General features: G+C 39.9%; 1 protein-coding gene across 1 annotated transcript; it reads left to right on the forward strand.

The window, feature by feature from the left end:
- The first annotated feature begins 2,809 nt into the window (after window positions 1-2,809).
- On the forward strand, window positions 2,810-21,651 carry LOC112044970 (glutamate receptor ionotropic, NMDA 2B). The gene is made up of 16 exons (XM_024080990.2): window positions 2,810-3,080; window positions 6,986-7,381; window positions 7,704-7,843; window positions 7,925-8,140; window positions 8,211-8,448; window positions 8,862-9,175; window positions 10,065-10,309; window positions 11,277-11,478; window positions 11,918-12,241; window positions 13,153-13,430; window positions 13,880-13,982; window positions 14,073-14,221; window positions 14,668-14,888; window positions 15,470-15,570; window positions 20,005-20,234; window positions 21,350-21,651. The coding sequence occupies exons 1-16, from the start codon at window positions 2,825-2,827 to the stop codon at window positions 21,384-21,386; spliced, it is 3,450 nt and encodes a 1,149-aa protein (XP_023936758.2). The 5' UTR covers window positions 2,810-2,824; the 3' UTR covers window positions 21,387-21,651.
- The last annotated feature ends 89 nt before the right edge of the window (window positions 21,652-21,740 follow it).

Here is a 21,740-nt window from a genome sequence, read left to right on the forward strand (position 1 = left end):
CAAAAGTGTCGTTTTAATATTGCTGAGTGTTATGACATTAAAAGAGTTGGTGCCAGGGTTCCCAACTTAGGGGTTTTCCCCCCAGATTTAGGGGGCAAATAAGTGAAATGGGATTTTTTTAGGGGTATTTTGAGGGATTTTTTGACTCTTTAATATTTTTAAATTGATGATAATTTTAATATTTCTTTCTTGACCTAGCGACTTATAACGACATATAATACGTTATTCTACAACCATTCTGAGGCAACTGGCGGCAATTTTTATCGAATAAAAAAAAATGTTAAATTTATTCATTGTCAACATGTATGATTTCAAAAAATCTGAATCTTCAGATAAAGACGTAATATTTTGTCTGTATTAAATATAGACTTTTGAAACATAATAAAGCATATTATTTCTAAATTATTATGAATTTATATTTTTTAGGGGGACAACTCAATAATTAAGGCGATTTTAGGGGTTTTTGACACAATCTTTAGGGATAAATATTTTGAAGAGTTGGTAACACTGGTTGGTGCTCTGTGTTGAGTAGAAACTCAGCCTGTAGCACTCTCCGGCGTCAATTGCAACCATTCTTTTCCATTTCAAAGAGAATTCTCGAGTTCTCCACAGTCCACTACTTCCCAACCCATTGTTATGTTAATTGGTATTGTTTAGTAAAAAGGTAACTTTTGTAACACTCGTAACAATGACTCTTTATTTAGCTATTTCAAAATAATAATAATATGTTCATGTACCTTTTATGGAAATCTAAGTATAAATATAAGTACTTACATGTAATTAAAATATTCGGTAAGTATTTTAGCCGTGATAGTCCAGTGGATATGACAACTGCCTCTGATTCCGGAGTGTGTCCGAATGCGACCCGGGGCATGCACCTCCAACTTTTCAGCTGTGTGCATTTTAAGAAATTAAATATCACGTGTCTCAAACATCGTGAGGAAACCTGCATAACAGATAATTTTCTTAATTCTCTGCGTGTGTCAAGTCTGCCAATCCGCATTAGGCAACGTGGTGGACTATTGGCCTAACCCCTCTCATTCTGAGAGGAGACACGAGCTCAGTAGTGAGCCGAAAAGTAGTGGTTAGATAATGATGATGTGCGTGGGCAATTTCAAAATCCAAAAATCTTAGTTAATGTACCCGCAAACCGCAGAATAATATGTCCAATAGTACATAAATACAAAACGCTACACTGCGCTTCGCCAGATAGTTTGTGTAGATCAGCAGACGCCCGTCCGCCCGACTTCGTCCGCGTCGAAATCGATGTAAACTTTCAACCCCTATTTTACCCCACTCTATTTATATGTTCGCATGATTTACATATAATGTTTGTCGCTAGGTACTTATTATAATAAAAGTGTAACAGGTTCGATTTTGTACATTGAAGATGTGTTGAAAATTTTGGTTTTTTTAGTGGACATTATAATATACCTAATCGATACTGAAGCCAAACATATATTATTTCATTTTATTTGTCTGTCTGGCTGTCCGTGTTCTGTCGGTCCGTGTTGACCGGTCTGAAACTACTGAATGTATTCAACTGAAACTTGACACGATTTGAGGCCACATTTATTGACAGTACGAAGAATATGGGATAGGTATGTATTTTTTGGCGCAAAAATAAAATCAGAAGCGGTTGAAAGTCTGTATGGAAAGTCCTTAATTTTTCAAGTTACATTCAGTCAGTCAGCACAGGTGTCACAATGGAACTCGTATTCGTATATAACGCGATATTTCTTTTCCATTTTGTAAACCGAGTGTCGCAAAGAAAAAACCAAAAGAGGAAAAATAAAATGAATTAGGGTTTCAAAACAAAAGCACGAGTAAATAACTGTATATGGTTGAAATTGGAATACCTAACCAAAGAGGAGATATTTGAGACCAAAGTGGCCAGTACGACGAAACGCCAATTTCTTATGTTAACACCTGATGTTATCTACCTACCTACACTATTAGGACGCCCGCGACTTTGTCCGCGTGGAATTCGGTTTTCACAAAACCCGCGGGAACCATGGATTTTCCCGGGATAAATGTCTATGTGTTAATCCAGTGTAAAATCTATTTCTATTTAAAATTTCAGCCAAATCGGTTCAGTAAAAGTTCGGCGTAAAAGAAGAACAAATAATAATATTAGTGTGATTTTAAAGAGGATATATTTTATTGTTTGTTTGAATTAAATTGGCTATTGGACATCGAGTGTCTCGGGCCATATTTTATCCCAGTATTCCTACGGGAACGAGAACCACGCGGATGAAACCGCGCGGCGTCAGCTAGTTTTATATAAAACTGCAGATGTTCTTTGATTCTTTGATCCAAGTCACTCTACTTTGAAATAAGAGTAGGTAAGTATCTAGGTAGGAAACAAACGCGATCTTACAAGCGGATTACTCTTCTTTTATTGTTACTCTATAAGTCTGCTACCTGTTACGTCATAAAGCTATAAGTCGTAACTCGTAACTGACGTTCAAAAGACTCTAAAACGTGTGTAGGTAACCGTCTTTATTCTTTTACCCTACAGTACAATTCCTAAAAAGTGAAAAGTAACCTTGGCCTAAGAATCTTTTTCATGACCTGAATGCAGAAAACGTTCTTCTACGGTATACGTAGGTAGGTACTTAAAGTTAATTAGTCTGTTAAAATGAAGAGGTTGTTCTTTCCGCGAAGTACTTCGTTAGAGAACAATTGCAGCTTCTGGGCGTCACAAACGAGTCGCCCGTGCCCAGTTGAACAGGGCTTTGTAGACGTTTAGTGTTGTTATGTAACGGGAGGCGTGGAGGTTGTAAGCGAAGGACGCAAGCGCGGTGAGCTCTGCGCGCAAGGGATGAGGGTGCGTCAGTCGGCGCTCGGCGACCGGAGGTGCTTCGCGCTTTGCGCCGCGCCCCTTACCGCCAGAGTGTGGCTCGGGGCGTGGCGCTTACGTAAACACGCGTGGTGCCCCCGCTGTGGCGGCCACGACACTGTCCGTCCTCGAACGACCCCATGTCGGCCAGCCACCTTCGCGATCTATGTGGATAGCTCGCAGCTCCCGGCCGCGCCGCCGCCGCTGCCAGGGCCGCCGCCGCTTGCCGCGCTTATAGGTAACGACTAACACTTTCCCTCTCGTCGTGCGTGGCGCCCGTGCCCCATGACTGAACGCTGGTGGCCTACCCTCGCACCGTCAGACGCACTTTGTAGAGAAAAATATATTTCGTTTTAGTTACGATAACGAACATACATCCACTAGAACTTGATTTAAAAACAGAAATTGTAGATGAGTAACAACGTTATCATATATATTTTTATATAAATAAGTAGGTAGGTACCTCCCTACTTACTTAATATGCTAATACATTTATTAAAACCAGATAGGTACCAGGAACCATTTGGAAACTAATAACAATTTTGTGTCAATGTCTCGTTACAATATAGAAGACTGAGGGTAGTAAATTGTCAGACTTACGCTTATTAACTTTCGATACGGAGAGGGACAGCAGTAATTTATACGTTGTTATAGTTAGGTAGAGAGTAGAGACAACTCCCGTGTCCCGACGCGGCGGCAGGCGCGGCGCCCAAATGTATTCGTAGCTACCTATAGCCACCAATAGATATTTAGTAACTGCTACCGCGTCTTTTGCACTTTATTTTTTATAGGCAAATCTATGTTGTCATGATCTTCAGGAGAACGGCTATACTCGTAAGATTTGGCCAAGGATTACCCACCCAAAATAAAGACGCTGTGGTAACTTTTATCCTAACCCATCTATCGTAAGCTTTACCGAATCGATACGTACTCGTAGGGACTGAAATTATCGAAATTCCTTTGCGTCGGGTAGATCAAGATATCTATAATATGTTTACCTATACTTTCATAGTTATGTATACATTCTTATATATAATTATATTACTTTTATTATCTACTTTAAATGTAGCTGTGCGTGTGGAACATAATATCATCGACTTTGAAAATGATTTGTGAAATATTTAGGTTTAAATGAGTCAAGCCGTTAATTCTCTTATTTCTAAATCTAGCAATCTTGCAAAATCCGTTCTTAGCGGAGTTCTACTTACTATAAACATCCCTTCCAAATATCTTTGAACGTAAAGTGGTTTTCGAGATTTCGTGATGAGTGCACCTTTAGCATTTTTAAATTAAGATTTTGGTCGACCAACCAAAAACGACTATTACAAGTCGGCATTGGTGACGTACAACAATGCAAATCCCTACACTGCCTGTTTCCCGACTCCCGGCACGCAGTTGGCCGGATTTTACTGCTCGGTTTATAGGCAGTGTAAAAATCAAACAAAATAAAACTTAACGAATTTGGTACCGTCTTCCACCTGATCCGAAGATAGCACACGTTATTATAAAACAGCGGGTAGCGGTGGCGAGAATTGTACCATCGATCATGGTACCTGGTTGTAGTAGAGGAAACCTCTTGAGTAGGTCCCAGTGTAGCGTTATTCATAATATTATTTAGTTCGTAGATTATACATAACTTTGTAGCGTGTCCATAGTAATATTTAGTTTTTAGCTTATCCATAAATTGTTAACGATAGTGTAAATCCCATGTGCCATTGCACATATTGACGCCATGTACTTGCCAACCACTTAAAGGGGAATGCCCATCCCCGGCCCAGGTCTACCCTTACCGCCCGGCAACTTACTTATATCAAAAAAATCTTGATAATTCTTCTTTACTAATGAAATAATTGCTTCATCAAAAAAAGTTTGCTACCACATTTTACGAGATTTTCAATTCATCTTTAATTTGTACACTACGAGGACAAGCTAAGATATTGACTATACAGCCTGAGTATTACGATATTTTTTAAAGACTTATGATTGGTTTGTTTATTCGTTTTCTTGTCTGTTAAGCTTGTTGGTAACAGAAAAAAAATACAAAAAAAAATAATACAAATTCAAATGTTACTTCGCCGCTTTGGTAGGTACACCAGCGAACATTTTGCCCTAGTGTGTGATAGTGATAAGTCAATTATTTAACCAGATCCTTATTTATACATCATATTATCGTCTCCATATACTCGTATAAAGGGGTATTCCTGGGTTCCCTGGGCCGACGTTGTATGAGCCGGTGGGCATTTCCCTTTAATATTTTAGCTCTAGCATTTGTTTTTGCAAATTACAAATCAGTTGAACAGTAAACGGTGATCAATAAACTCGCTTTTCTTTGCCCCCTTACCATCGAACCACACACGGCAAACCAGTACGTGTGACCTTGGGTGTAAGATTACAGGATGCTTTCAGAACGTATTTATCCTCACCTCCCCTGCCCGTCTTGTTCTCCACGCCCATACTAAGCAATTAATGATTATTTATACTTATTATAGTCATTTCGGCCTCCGTGGCGTGGCGCAGTGGTATGCGCGGTAAATTTACAAGACGGAGGTCCTGGGTTCGATCCCTGGCTGGGCCGATTGAGGTTTTCTAAATTGGTCCAGGTCTGGATGGTGGGAGGCTTCGGCTGTGGGTAGTTATATATTCCAAATCGCTTGGCGGTACGTCTTTGTTGGTAGGGTGGTAACCCTAAAAAACAAAGACGTACCGCCAAGCGATTTGAAATATCCCCTATATTTGCAGTTACCTACTCGAGCGCAGCAGATAAACATTAGGGACTTTCCTCCTAAGAGGTACTCAACAACCTTCGACGTTGTTTAGTACCTCCACCAAGTATGAGCCCTTAATATTGGTGGGTACGCTTAGGGCAACCAAACATAAAACTTTTTTCAGAAATACTCAACCAGCACGTCAGTACAGTGGTTCTGTGGCGAAATAATAAATAGATCATTCAAAATGTAATGGTATTTTGATATAACTTATACCTATAGTATATTACTGACTTACAGTTAGTATTACATTATTGTAAGTATCTCCATAGACGGATTTTTGTTAGAAAATCCCGCGAGAACCACGGAATGACCACTGGATGTTGAGTCTAACGAAAAATTTATAACACAACCACAGAAAACATGTAAGCGAGGTTGCGGTGCTACTCTGTGGCGGCCCGTGTATTTAAAATTCCAAACCCGGACTACAAATGAAACCCCACGCTCCCCGGTCGCCCTCTTAACTAGGACAAATTAAGGAAAACCCGGACGTATCTTAGTTTATATCCCTCTTCTAAGAAGGGGGATCCTCCGCTGATCGTTACTTACGTACCTACCTATTTAATTACTTGCTAAGTCAAATGTTTAACAAACTAACTTAAACTCAGAATGCTCTTATCGTCACAAGAGTAAATATTTTGTTAGAATTGCTGAAAATTTGTGATAAGAGCTCTCACCTGCGGCTTTTAGGTAATTACCTTATTTACCTATGTAGGTATTCTGTGCCTACAGAAGAAAATTGTTTTAGATGAAGAAGAAGAAGGTATTATATCTATCTATACATATTACGAGCCACGCCCGCGACTTCGTAATAAGCGGTGTAAGCTTTCTTTCCCTAAATATATTTCTGATAATCATCATCATCATTATCGACTCATATTCGGCTCACTGCTGAGCTCGAGTCCCTCCCATCTCCTGACAGAAGGTGACGGATTAGGCCAATAGTCAACCACGCTGGCACAATGCGAATTGGCAGACTTCACACACGCAGAGAACCAGGAAAATTCTCTGGTATGCAGGTTTCCTCACTATGATTTATTTTCCTTAACCGTTTGAGACACGTGATATTTAATTTCTTAAAATGCACACAATTGAAAAGTTGGATGTGCGGGCTCCGGACCGGATTCGAACCTACACCCTCCGGAATTGGATCCACTGGGCTATCACGGCTAGCTATGTCTGATAATACACACACCAATTTTTATGAATGTGTTATTAACCCTATTTCACTCCCTTCTATTATTATTATCGCGTGGTTTAGGTATATTTAATCCATTGATACATTAACATGAACCACTTTTAAACACTTTAAAAGTGCTTAAAGAAGTTTGACATCAAAGTGGACAGTTTTCTATAAGTAATAACGTACAAATTGTAGCATCAAGAGTGGAGATGCAGGCGCACGTGGCGCTGCTGGCGCTGGCGGCGCTGGGCGCGCTGGCGGCGCTCGCGCGCGCGGAGCGCGGCGGGGGGATCAAGGTGGGCGGCGGCGGCGCGGGCGCGGGCGGGCGCGAGGCGGCGCGCGGCGGCGGCGTGCGCATCGGCGTGGTGGACGGGCTGCGGCGCCCGCGCACGTCGCCCGCCCCGCAGGCGCCGCGCGCGCCCAGCGTCATCACGGCCGCGCTCGTGGTGCCGCACAAGGCCTTCGGCGCGCGCGACTACACGAGAGCCGAGAAGGAGGCCCTGTCCAAACTGCCGCGCAAACTCAAACTCTTCTCACAAGTGCGCCTAAACATTACGCTTTCTATGCAGAGTCTTACGCCTAGTCCTATGTGTAAGTAATACCTATACACAAACAGATGCGTATATTACAAGTTCTAGATTTATTTTATTCTTTGCGTCTTTACGTTAGCGCTTGACTGCAATCATACCCGATGTAAGATGATGATGCAGTCTAAGATGGAAGCGGGCTTACTTGGAACGGGCACACGTTTATTTTACCTGCAGGTAACTCCGACATCGTACCGCAACACTAAACCACGAGTCATTTTTAGTAACGGTAGCAAAAAATCATGCTGAGAAGCATGATACAATATTATCTTCTTCAACATCAAGGTTTAAGCATTATGATAATAATTAATGTGAACTTTTTTCAGCCATCTTGGACTCGCTATGTAAAGAATTTCTGGCAGTTAACGTGTCTGCTATACTGTATCTTATGAATCATGAACAATACGGGCGGTCTACTGCCTCTGCACAATATTTTCTACAACTCGCGGGATATCTCGGTATACCGGTAATATTCTCTATAAGTAATGCGATCTATAAATATTTTAGTACAACAAATCAGCGATATCACGAAATTATTCTGCTTTAGGTGATTGCATGGAACGCAGATAACAGCGGCCTAGAGAAACACGCGTCCCACGCATCGTTGAGACTGCAGCTGGCTCCGACGATAGAGCACCAAACAGCTGCGATGTTGTCCATACTGGAGCGATACAAGTGGCATCAGTTTAGCGTCGTCACGTCGGCTATTGCTGGTCACGACGATTTTATACAAGCTGTGCGAGAAAGAGTCACAGCCCTTCAAGTATGACTCCTCCATGTAATTAATGTTTAATATGTTAAACATATGTGTTAAATAACTGTATCATTTTTAGGATCGATTCAAGTTCACGATACTCAATGCAGTAGTTGTCAAAAAACCGGCTGATTTGAATGAGTTAGTCACAAGCGAAGCGCGAGTTATGCTTCTGTACGCCACGACAGAAGAGGCCGCAGACATACTGTCATCTGCTGGCGATCTCCATCTCACTGGCGAAAATTTCGTATGGATTGTTACACAAAGTGTACTCGGATCTAGGAAACAACCGAATAAATTTCCCGTCGGGATGCTTGGTATGTTTACTTTTAATTAAAGACTAAAGTGCACTTTTATTTATTCGTTTGCGAATTAAGGAAGTTTTAGTAACACATTTTTTCGTAAATTATTACTAGTTACGAATCATCTATTATACTGTACCTGCCTCGTTGGTTCCTATGTATTGCTATGGAAGAAATTTCTTACAAGAAATTCTCATTAGCAGCCAGGAGTTAGAAGTTTGTTGATGTCAATGTCGATGTCCCCGTGCCTCGGAATGCCGCCGGTCTCAGTCATACCAATAACATCTAATAGTCAGTACAAAATCAAAGATTATGCTAACCCATTTTGGATGGATTTGAAGGTTAAATCCATCATCACTCCTTTAAAAGGTCTAGTTCAAAAAAGGTCCATTAAATATATGTATAGGCTGATGATGATGAAATTTCAGGTGTACATTTTGATACATCAAGCAAGTCTATCATCGCCGAAATAGCAACAGCTGTCAAAGTGTTTGCATACGGCGTAGAGTCCTATATTTCGGCGCCGGAGTACGTTCGCTACCCTCTTGGAACTAGGCTCTCGTGTAGCGGGGAAGGCACTGGAGAAGCGCGTTGGTCAACTGGCGAAAGATTTTATCGACATTTACGCAACGTTAGTGTTGACGTAGAATCCGGCAAGCCTAGTATTGAATTCACTCCTGACGGTGAACTGAGAGCTGCTGAATTGAAAATCATGAACCTGCGACCAACTCTAGGTGATCAGGTAATCAAACTGTTGACACTCTTACTGTTTTTATTTTAAACTAGCAGACGCAGCGTTGCTTCACCCGCGTGGTCCTCGTTCCAGAAGGAATACGGGGATAATATATATAACCTTCCTCAATAAAAGAGCTATGTAACACTGAAAGAATTTTTGAAATCGGACCAGTAGTTCCTGAGATTAGCGCGTTCGACCAAATAATAATAATAATAATTTATTTATTCATCAGAAAGCAGGTTTACAAAGATTACTTAAATATAATAAGACCCTGATACTCTCTACCATAATAATTTGGTGTATGAAAAATTTAAATAGACTATGTATAATCCTAATTTAAAAGCAAACAAAAAAAAAGAAAACATATGTAATAGCTTATACAATTTAACATTTTAAGATTCAATGATTATGACAAATGTAACTCAAAACTACTGTGACAGATAAAATAAAATAATAGTCATAATATATACTGTCAAAATTATTAAACCTTGTTAAATTTAGTGCAAAGTCAAGTAATTATTACCAGTGAAATGTTAAAATGTCAATTAAAATTATGTCAAACACACATGTCAATTAAAATTGTGTCAAAATATTTATCATACAAACAAACTCTTCAGCTTTGTAATAAATCAGTATAGATAATTTTGTGAGAATATACTGCATCTAGCCATTTATGCTTACAAGCGACGTTAAATTTTGACTGTTTAGTAGTGATTCTACTACTAGTCCGGAACGTAGATTCTAGAAGAGCCGCCATGAAACGCAGTAGTTACTCGTATTATGATAATCATCATTTATAATTTGTTTTGCATTTTGTTACTTCTCCTTCTTATGCTAAGAGCTAATCCAAGCCAGATTTATGATGATGTATTAAAGACTAGTATTTTTATTTTAGCTGGTGTGGGAAGAAATCGGATCTTGGAATTCTTATCCGAAAGAACGCTTAGTAATAAAGGATATAGTGTGGCCTGGGGGCTTGCACACGCCACCGCAGGGTGTTCCAGAAAAATTTCATATGCGTATCACGTTTCTCGAAGAGCCACCCTACATCAACTTGGCACCACCTGACCCTGTCAGTGGTCGATGCTCTTTAGATCGAGGCGTCATTTGTCGAGTAGCGCCTGAAGTGGATGTCGCTGGGTAAGATCATCGTCTCCTTTACCTTATACCCACTTCACCATTAACAACCCATATTCAACTCACTGCTGAGCTCGAGTCTCCTCTATATATCCTCTACTATCCTCAAAATAGTCCACCACGCTGGTCCAATGCGGATTGGCAGACTTCACACACGCAAAGAAGTAAGGAAATTCTTAGGTATGCAGGTTTCCTCTTGATGTTTTTCCTTCACCGTTTGAGACACTTCAATCAATTTACAATTTCAAAATTTTTCCCGGTAATATGACTTTCATTCCTCCGCATCACATGATCATAACCCTTAACTCCGAACGGACAAAGCAGATAGTAGTAGTGGCAAATCATCTCCTATCAACAGTGCAACACTTTGCAAGTCATGCAAGTGAGTCTTGGTAAGAATATTGCCTCCGAAGCGTAGGTGCCTGAGAGTACCTGCACCAACAAATTATACCCTTTGACCGGAATACAACAACTTACTTACTTCCCAAAGTGCTCTGTCACAAAAAGCTCTAAATACTATAAGTATAATGTATTAATTATTCATATTAAAGACATCAACGCGCGCGCAAGCCGTCCAGGCACCATAGAACTTTCTCCCTCGATTTAACGACATTTTAATTACGTCCTTTTTATTCAGTTTCAATGACCATAATTTTCATAAACCACTAGCTGACTCGGCACGTTGTTGTGTCTTATCTGTCTTGGTAACTAACACTTACACGAGAATTGTTTATAGGTTAGCTAACCGACGCCCTCGGTTTCACTAGCATGGTTCATGGGCCCATGGAAATACGGGGATAAAAAAATATAACCTATGACACTCATAAATAACGTGGCTTTCTAGTGCTATAAGAGTTTTTTAATAAAATCGTTTCAGATTCATATCCAAGATTACCCCTTGCAATACTACAAACTTTACCTCTATAGTATTTGTATACGAATATACTAACTTACTAACTACATTCATTAGGTTAGAAGCGGGTACAGCGCACAGAAACAGTACACTATACCAGTGCTGTAGTGGGTTCTGTATAGATCTGCTGCAACAGCTCGCAGAACACCTTGGATTTACATATGAACTGGTTCGAGTTGAGGACGGCCGATGGGGGACGCTGCACCACGGAAAGTGGAATGGGTTAATCGCAGAACTAGTCAATAAGAAAACGGATATGGTAATTTAACATTGCCTATGAATTCTTTACTTGAAATAAGTTAGGGTGCCACCAAACACTCATCTATAATTAACAATATGCAGATTAATATGTACCATAAGGAACAACCTATATCTACTGTCATATTGCTGGTGTATATGAAAAACGACCCAACTTTACTCTGTATAATGTCACTAACATTGCCTACTTATTACATCGCTTTTTTCTTTTATTCCTTTTAAATTGTTTTGTATTACTTTCGTCTCCATTTATAGCTACGAATGCGCTCTACTCTGTCTATATTACAAAAATTTAAATTGGTAGAAAATGCCTCAAGGCATAAGTTTCGCCTTTGTACTACTATTTGTAACCATTAAAAAAAACAATATTGTATTCTGTTTGTGGGCACCCTTAGTATTTACAACTATTATTGTCTAAATAAACTTGTGTACATTTTTAGGTACTAACATCTTTGATAATAAACTCGGATCGAGAATCAGTTGTGGATTTCAGTGTGCCTTTCATGGAGACAGGCGTAGCTATTGTGGTAGCGAAGCGCACAGGCATTATATCACCTACAGCTTTCCTCGAACCCTTCGACACAGCGTCGTGGATGCTCGTCGGAGCAGTAGCCATTCAAGCCGCCACTTTCTCAATATTCTTCTTTGAATGGCTATCGCCAAGTGGTTTCGATTGCTCAACTGGTCTCAACTCGAAACGTGTGCCACAAAATAGATTTTCCCTTTGTAGGACTTATTGGATTGTCTGGGCAGTATTATTTCAGGTAGGTAAATTTGTGTTTAAGTGTAAATTAGTAGATTAAAATCATTCTTTTTAACTTTGTAATTTATCGGACATCAAAAAATTTTAGACTGCTATACGTGCGTGCAACCGTTTGAATTACATAATAAGTATAATAAATTTTCCATAATAATATTTTTTTGCATAATAAGTATAATATAATTGTCTATACTTTTTATATTTAACAATATGCTAGTCGTTCGTCTATTTAAATGCCAAGGACTAGGTAGAAAGAATGTATAATTTATCCAGTTACAAGAAAAAATAAAATAAATTTATTCGTACGGTTGCGGTTTGAATAGTCACTTCGAAAATTGTTCATTGTGTCTGATACTCAAATCCAAGCGTCAGGTGACCGAACAGACCGCGTGAATTTGGTGGAAAGGATTGGCATTGCCATCCATATTGATGTGAATACGTCATTAAAATTGCTTCCATAGTGACGTGTCATTCCGAAAAACGAATGTACGAAAATCGGAGGATACAGTTTGCTATTGTAGCTACGTAACTATCATATCTATCCAAAATTACGAATTTTATACGTCAGTTAAAACTATGATAAGTCATGCCATGTCAAGTGGTAATTTCCATTTAGTATAACTTTTGACTCAGAGAAGCTACAAGCCTACAACTTTCATTTATGTGTCAATCGTTAGTTCGTTTTAGAACCTATCTGTCGTATAATTACAAAACATTAGTGTAAAATCGATACAGTGTGTAGAAATTGAGTTAAAGTAAAAAATAACATTAAAAAAATCTAAGGTCGGCCTAAATGCGTCAAAATGCCAACTCCAAATATTCATATAGACTTTATATGTACGTTTAAAAATAGCTATCGAATGATACTATATATACTATATTGTGATATTATAATACAGTTATTGTCATCAACAGGCATCAGTCCACGTAGACTCACCCCGGGGATTCACGGCACGGTTTATGACCAACATGTGGGCGATGTTCGCCGTAGTATTTCTCGCGATATACACGGCCAACCTCGCCGCGTTCATGATCACGCGAGAAGAGTTTCACGAGTTAAGTGGGTTGGACGATCCGCGGATAGCGCGTCCGCTGACGCTGCGCCCCCCACTGAAGTTCGGCACCGTGCCCTGGTCACACACTGATGCGACACTGGCCAAATATTTTCAAGAACCGCACGCATATATGGCGCAGTAAGTGTAACAACTAAAAAACCTAGTACCAATATTTTTATTGAAACTAAAATACATCAATAAGTGGTAAGAATAGTGTCTGCATTACAACAAATACATAACTTTCGGTCAGAGAGGCATAAATTGGCACTTACTCGTTTATGAAACAAGATCTCTCTTACACACACACCCAATGACACAGAGCCAATGTTGTGTAGATGCAAGTAGCGTCTGGGAAAGCAGCGATCCATTTTGTCTCTTGCCATAATTCCGACTTATCCCTGAAGGCTCTTTTAGCGCACGAATGTTTATAGTGGCAAGACGCTTTTATATCCGGACCATGCTTATAAAGCCTTGCAGGCTTCCTTTAAAATGAGAGCACATGGATTTCAATACTCATAATGTAATTAGTTGTCTATAGATTTTTCATGTGCACCAGTGCAGTTTAAAATTGAATTCAATACCGACAGGTTTAACCGTAGCACAGTAAGTGCGGGAGTGACGAGCGTTCTTACTGCCGAGTTGGACGCATTTATTTACGACGGCACTGTTCTGGATTACCTCGTGTCTCAGGTAAATTTTATAATATCCTACCTCTATACTTACAGTACTTTCTCTCCTTTGTAGTTAATTACTAATAGTACCTTTCTCAATCTTTTGTAGGACGAAGACTGCCGATTGTTAACAGTAGGCTCGTGGTACGCGATGTCTGGCTACGGATTAGCGTTTACCCGAAATTCTAAATATCTTAGCATGTTTAATAAGAGATTACTTGATTTACGCTCCAATGGAGACCTAGAGCGGTTGCGCAGGTATGCTTTACTTCTTTGCTAACGACGTGCTTAGACGCTTCCAGCGTCTATCAGTATCAGTAAGGATAGTCTGAATTCAAAATGGAACTTATTATTAAAATTATTATTTTTAGTGTTCCATAGTATCTACCTGCATATGACTTTTTTAATCTATCACCTATAAATTAACCGCTTGTAAAATACATTTTGCAAATAAGTACAAATAAGGCCCAATTTTCCCTCACTAAGAAATGTTTATGAAATAACATTTTACACTCGAGTCTCATTGGGGATAATAAAGAATCATATTATATCGAATCTATTGATATATTGTAAATCATATTCTACATTGAATCTATACATTCGATGTACAATATGATTTGCTCTAACTACAGTAATGATTACAATAAAATATTAATTGATAGAAAAACTAGAGCAACATTTAGATTTCATATAAACTGTGACAGGTACTGGATGACAGGCACGTGTAAACCAAACAAGCAGGAGCACAAGTCGTCAGACCCACTGGCGCTGGAGCAGTTCCTGTCGGCGTTCCTCCTGCTGATGGCGGGCATCCTGCTGGCGGCGCTGCTGCTGCTGACGGAGCACGTGTACTTCCGCTACATGCGCGAACACCTCGCCGCCTCCAAAGCGAGCTCCTGCTGTGCTCTCGTCTCTCTTTCAATGGGTAAGTGCTAGAGACACTCGTGCTGGAGCAGTTCTTGTGTTCCTGCTGCTGATGGTGGGCATCCTGCTGTCGGCACTGCTGCTGCTGACGGAGCTCGTGTACGTTCACTACATGTGCGAACACCTCGCCGCCTCCAAAGAGAGCTCCTGCTGTGCTCTCGTCTCTCTTTCAATGGGTAAGTGCTAGAGACACTCGTGCTGGAGCAGTTACTTGTGTTCCTGCTGCTGATGGTGGGCATCCTGCTGACGGCACTGCTGCTGCTGACGGAGCTCGTGTACGTTCACTACATGTGCGAACACCTCGCCGCCTCCAAAGCGAGCTCCTGCTGTGCTCTCGTCTCTCTTTCAATGGGTAAGTGCCAGAGACACTATAGACACTGTCGCTGTAGCATGAATTTCAAGTTAGGTCACTTTCATTCTAAAGGCCGTTTGCAGTGTTATAAAGATTGCTGCGGCGTAAGAGAAACGCCCAGAAGACCTAATATGTAGCCTCCATTAGGATTTGGTCGCCACATACGAACATATCTACTTACATTTTTGTATTGAATTAGATCACAGTCATACTAAAAGTAATTGTTGTAGGACAATCATTAACATTCCACGGCGCAGTGGTGGAGGCAGCGGCGCGGGGCTTCGGGCCCGGGAAGCGCGGCCACTGCAGGTCCGCCGTGTGTGCTGCTCAGGTTAGTGATTTTCCTACCTCGTATATATCTACTTAGATATTGTAGGTATTTATGTTTGTATATTTATTGCCTCGTATCTTCCAAACAATTGTAAGAAATTTTAAAGGGATTAGAAAACACTACACGGCTGGGAATAAAAGCACCGACCAAAAATATAAGGATTTGATTACACAGATCTCAGGATGTTTTGAAAATATACCTAAAACGAAGAACATATCTGAAAATGAATTTATTTTTACAAAAGAAGTAAATCAACTAATACATGAAAGGGAGTACTTGAAAAATAAAAAGAATAAGTCAAAAAAAGAGCGAAAACGTTTGTCAAAACTCTACACAAAAATAAGAAAAAGTATAACCAAAAATAAAACTAAATACAAATATAAAATAATCGAAGAGGAACTAATACAAAAAAGCTCAATAAAGCGCGCTGCAAAGCGGTTAAATAAGTGCAAAGAGTGGATACCGTCAGTAAAGAACAAGAAAGGTAACAGAGTAACTAATAGAAATAATATTTTAGAGACTGCAACAAATTTCTATAAAAACTTATACAGCTCACAAGATAGAGTAAGCTCTCCTGAACCTGTAAACAGTATCCCAGGAAATACGGAGAACGTTCCACCTTTCCTACAAAGCGAAATTAGAGCCAGTATTGCCTCTTTGAAATCCTCAAAAAGCCCAGGTCATGATAGAGTTACAAATGATATCTTAAAAGCAATAATTGAACCATTAACACCTATAATTACACCAATATTCAACGAAATATTAAACTCGTGATGTATACCAGAAGACTGGGAAAACGCTATCATTACCCTACTATACAAGAAAGGCGATCCAACAGAGATTGAAAATTACAGACCAATAAGCCTGCTTCAAAGCATCTATAAACTCTTTACAAATGTCATCCTAAGGCGATTAAGACCAACTTTAAGTTCCTACCAGCCAAGAGAACAGGCAGGATTCAGACCAAAATATAGCACAACTGATCATATATTTACGCTGTCCCAAGTTATGGAGAGATTCAAAGAGTACAAGATCCCTCTCTACATAGCGTTCATTGATTATGCAAAAGCATTTGACTCTATCTCGCATCAGGCGCTATGGAAAGCTCTTAACCAACAAGGAGTCGAAGCTAAATAATATATTGATCTTTTGCAAGCTGTATACAAAATAGTAGAGCGTCAATAAAATTGGAACAGGTGTGACCTCCTTTTGCGATAAATAGAGGCGTCAGACAGGGGGACCCAATCTCACCGAACTTGTTTACGGCTCTACTAGAGCTGATATTTTCCAGATTAACCTGGGAAAATATAGGGGTAAATATAAACGGGGAGCTCCTCAATAACTTAAAATTTGCCGATGACATCGTATTGATATGTACAAAAAATTTTAATAAAAAAAATTCAACCGACTTCCAACTCAAAAAATTAAAAAGCAAACTAAAAAGCAAAAAATAACATCCTACCTATTTGCTACCTTCTGATCAGTTTGAAGGCGGTGCCAAGCCAGTGATGTTTTAATTAAATACGTTTAAACTACAAAATTTCTGTGGTTATTCCAGAAACAGCTTTAATTAAAACACGACACTAGCTTGGCACCGCCTTCAAACTGATCAGAAGGTAGCAAATAGGTAGGATGTTATTTTTTGCTTTTTAGTTTGCTTTTTAATTTTTTGAGTTGGAAGTCGGTTGAATTTTTTTTATTAAAATTTTTATTTTTTTATTTTTAGTGTTAGCATACCCATTGCGTGTGTACAGTCACAACCTATCTAAGTGGAAAGTTCTTATCAATACAAAATTATCAAGTCCAAACACAAGGTAGCTACTGTGAGCCGTCGAGGAGTTCTCTTCACTGTGCTTCGTCTTTATCACCAGATCCTTAATACAGTCGCAATCCATCTAGGTGGAAAGTTCTCATCAATACAAATTTATCAAGTCCAAACACAAGGTAGCTACTGTGAACCGTCGAGGAGTTCTCTTCACTGTCCCTCGTCTTCATCACCAGACCCTTAATACAGTCACAACCCATATAGGTGGAAAGTACTCATCAATACAAATTTATCAAGTCCAAACACAAGGTAGCTACTGTGAACCGTCGAGGAGTTCTCTTCACTGTCCCTCGTCTTCATCATCAGACCCTTAATACAGTCACAATCCATCTAGGTGGAAAGTTCTCATCAATACAAATTTATCAAGTCCAAACACAAGGTAGCTACTGTGAACCGTCGAGGAGTTCTCTTCACTGTCCCTCGTCTTCATCACCAGACCCTTAATACAGTCACAATCCATCTAGGTGGAAAGTACTCATCAATACAAATTAATCAAGCCCAAACAAAAGGTGACTGCTGTAAATCCTTGACGAGTTCCATCGTCTGTGTTTCGGCTCCATCATCAGACCAACTCCAAACTTTCATAAAGTTGTAGTGGTTTAAAATACCTTATGGAAACACTAACAAATGTACTAGTCGTCTCTACAACTTTCGAAAGTTCCCCTCAATTTCTCCAGGATGCCATCATCAGATCCTGACATGAAAAAAATGGGACCACCCTGGAAGTAAACCCTACAAAACAAAAAAAGAATTTTCAAAATCGGTCCATAATTGACGGAATTATCGCTGGACATACATAAAAAAAAAAAAAAAAAAAAAAAAAAACATACAGCCGAACGTAGAACCTCCTCCTTTTTGGAAGTCGGTTAAAAATATGATGATCTTTATTATATGATTAGCACCTTGAACCAGGAAAGTAGAAAATGTGGATTAGATATGAATGCTAAGAAAACCTGCATAATGACAAACAACATAGAGATTCCTACGTCAATCGAATCTCAACCCATCAGCTTTGTTGACGAATACATATATCTCGGGCAGAGAATATCTTTCGAAGAGCAAACTATAGAAGAAGTGGAGAGGAGAATCAAGATTGCATGGGGCAAATACTGGTCTTTGAAACATATTTTCAAATCCAAAATCCCTCTACCATTGAAAAAGAAGGCCATGGAAAATACAATATTTCCTACGCTTTTGTATGGGTGTCAAACGTGGACTCTGACCAAACGAATTATTGACAAAATACAAAAATTCCAAAGAGCGACAGAGCGCAGCATGTTGGGCCTAAAACTCAGCGACCGTCAAAGGAACGTTGACATAAGGAATAGGACAAAACTAATTGATGCTGCAGAACTGGCGTGCAAACTAAAATGGCGATGGGCAGGTCACGTGGCGCGCACTAGAGACGGTCGGTGGAGCGAGAGAGTGTTACATTGGTGGCCGCGTGATCACATCCGGCCGCGCGGCAGACCGCACGCTCGTTGGAGAGACGATATCGAAGAGGTCGCAGGTCGTACATGGACGAGGCTTGCTGCAGACAGAGAGCGTTGGGTCGCGATGGAGGAGGCCTTTACCCGAAAATGGGTACCCAAATAAAACAACTAGAAAAATATCAACCTACAATAAATATTTATTATTTTAGAATTAAGTTTTGTTAATTTAAGTTAGTTTTAAGTTCTTTATCCTTTTTAATTGTTTGTATTATATTATTTTGTATGTGTGATTTGGGAATAAACGGCTTATTATTATTATTATTATTATTATTATTATCTTCCAAACAATTGAATGGATTTCGACCGTAATTGTTTTTCCCTTTGGTACTTTTGTTGTCAATACCAGTCTTCAAGGTCAATGCCACTTGGAAGTTTCTATAGGAAATTACAAATAGGGACATACATACTTACAAGGTACGCGCGAAAACTGGTAATCCTTTCGAAGTCAGGTCATCATCATCATTATCAGCCGATAGACGTCCACTGCTGGACGTAGGCCTCTTGCATAAAAAAAGGCCTCGAAGTCAGGTAATAATCTCAAAATATTAACATGACATTCAGCCTAATGAATAGCTTCAGTCTTTTTATTACTCGTGTAGTTACTATTAGCTAACTTTACGAGTAATATAGGCTAAAGCTATTCGTCCGGTAAACGGAAAAATAATTTCAATTCACAATTAATTTTATTTCGGTAACCAATTATTTTTCCGAATATAATTTTGTACTATTTAACTCTAGTACTCGTACCCAGATAAATAAATTTATCTGGGTACGAGTACTAGAAAATAATAGTACAAATATTATTTATTTTTGATTTTATAATGTGAGGGTGGAGGGTGTGGGTGCGAATCCAATCCGTGGCATGCAACTCCAACTTTTCAGTTGTGTGCATTTCGAGAAATTACCTAAGTATCACGTGTCTCAAACGGTGAAGGAAAACACCGTGAGGAAACTTGCTTATCTGAGAATTTTCTTAATTCTCTGTGTGTGTGAAGTCTGCCAATACGCACTGGGCCAGTGTGGTGGACTAATGGCTTAACCCCCCATTCAGTGAGCCGAATATGGGTTATAATGTGAGAGTAGAATAAAATGTCAATGTTTGTGTGTGTGGCGCAGGTGTGGCGCGCGCGGCACGAGCGCGACGCGGCGGTGGCGCGCGCGCGGCAGCTGGCGGCGGCGCTGGCGGCGCACGGGCTGCAGCCGCCGCCGCGCCGCCTCGCCTCGGCCGCCGCGCTACTGGCCTCGGGCCGCGCGCACGACGCCACGCGCCCACGCACGCTGCACGCGCCCGCCGACCTGCTGCCCGACCTCGACCGACCGCTCTCCTGCGGCGATCTGCGCTCAAGGTTCAACACATTGCTTATTTTTAATCTTTTTAGAGCTCACACAGACAGCTGTCTAATAGCAGGCGAAGTCGCGGGTGTCGGCTATCGGTTAATAAACCTATAAAGGGTGAATCTTCTTGTGTAAGCGACAAATTAAATAAGTATCAGCAAATTAAATCTAACCAATTTTGAAATTATTTATGTACCCTATTTGCTACCATGGCCATCAAAATGACGCTTTCCGACAGACGTGTGAATTCTTTATACACGGAAATGTTTTACGGTACTATAGTATGCGCATTATCATCTGAGTCGTCCGGTCATAAAAGTCAAAAAAGATAGGAATGTGCAGCGCGCCTACCTGCGCACCCTAATTATCGATAAACGGCTACCTGCGCACGTGCTAATGATGAGTCAATAATGATTTGGACGATTCTGATTGGTCGGTTTCTAATGTAATTGCATTGCGTATTTTTTTTGCTATAAATGTGTTTACTGCAATTAAATAAATACATTCATGTGTTACTCGTTGCGCACTATGGATACTAATATATAATAAATTTGGCAGAAGACGAAGATTCTGATGATGAAGACTCAGATGAAGATTAATTTTATTTAGTTAATAATTATATAATATGAAATATGTATTATATTAAATCAAATATTGTTAATTTTTTTAATTTTGTGAACAAGATACGATAATAAACTTTACTTATCGATAATATGTCTTTCATTGTTACACCCTTCACTAGACGGCTCCATAAGACCCATAAGTGCAAGCGAGATAGATATAGAGAAATGATTTATGGCCCTAAGACTCAGTTGTTAATGCTATTAGTATACTATCTACGACCCTTGCGTGAGTTGCTTTCACTTATATAAAGCTCAAAACTCATCTATTGGCGCAGATACAGCTACGTATCGTACGTAGCACCGTAGCTTGTCTGGAGGCTACGCGTTTACGATGTATCCTATTGCTATAGATTTGCATTGAAGTATGGAGACTCATACAAAGAATACTGAACGACTCGTGACGATACGAATCCGAAGCCGTTCCGTATCTACGCCGATAGAAGAGCTTTGAGTTCTATGAATGGAAGCAACTCCTGAAATCTGATTTATTATTTTATTTGCAGAGAGCGGACGCGGGTAGAGATGGAAACAGTGCTGTGAGGCGCATATTGCGCCACCCTATTTCAATTCCTGAAGGCTGTTCTTACACCAAGTTATACAAGACGAAGTTAGGTATATCTAATGTTAAAAAATATGGACAGATAAAAAAGTGTTGTAATTATTAAATAAATTATTCCAATTATTAAATCAGAGAGATGGATGTAGATAGCGAAGCGTTGTTGTGGGAAGCGCGCGCGGCGCAGGCTGGGCGCCGGGCGCGCGGCCCTCGTGTTGTCTACTACAATAAAATATATTTTTTGGACAATACAGTGCATTTATTAATACTTACACCTCCTCTACAACCAACCGTTTTATTAACACCATGTCGTTAACGCATATTGTTAAAACTAAACT

This window comes from Bicyclus anynana, chromosome 15 (assembly GCF_947172395.1).
Source record: "Bicyclus anynana chromosome 15, ilBicAnyn1.1, whole genome shotgun sequence".
NCBI classification, from domain to species: domain Eukaryota; kingdom Metazoa; phylum Arthropoda; class Insecta; order Lepidoptera; family Nymphalidae; genus Bicyclus; species Bicyclus anynana.

Bases quoted from the DNA above. Each gene is read 5' to 3' on its own strand.
- LOC112044970 (XM_024080990.2), top strand. From the start codon at position 2,825: ATGAGGGTGCGTCAGTCGGCGCTCGGCGACCGGAGGTGCTTCGCGCTT. The intron at 8,141-8,210 runs GTATGACTCCTC...TATCATTTTTAG, and splicing joins AAAGAGTCACAGCCCTTCAA to GATCGATTCAAGTTCACGAT. The intron at 13,431-13,879 runs GTAAGTGTAACA...CAATACCGACAG, and splicing joins CCGCACGCATATATGGCGCA to GTTTAACCGTAGCACAGTAA.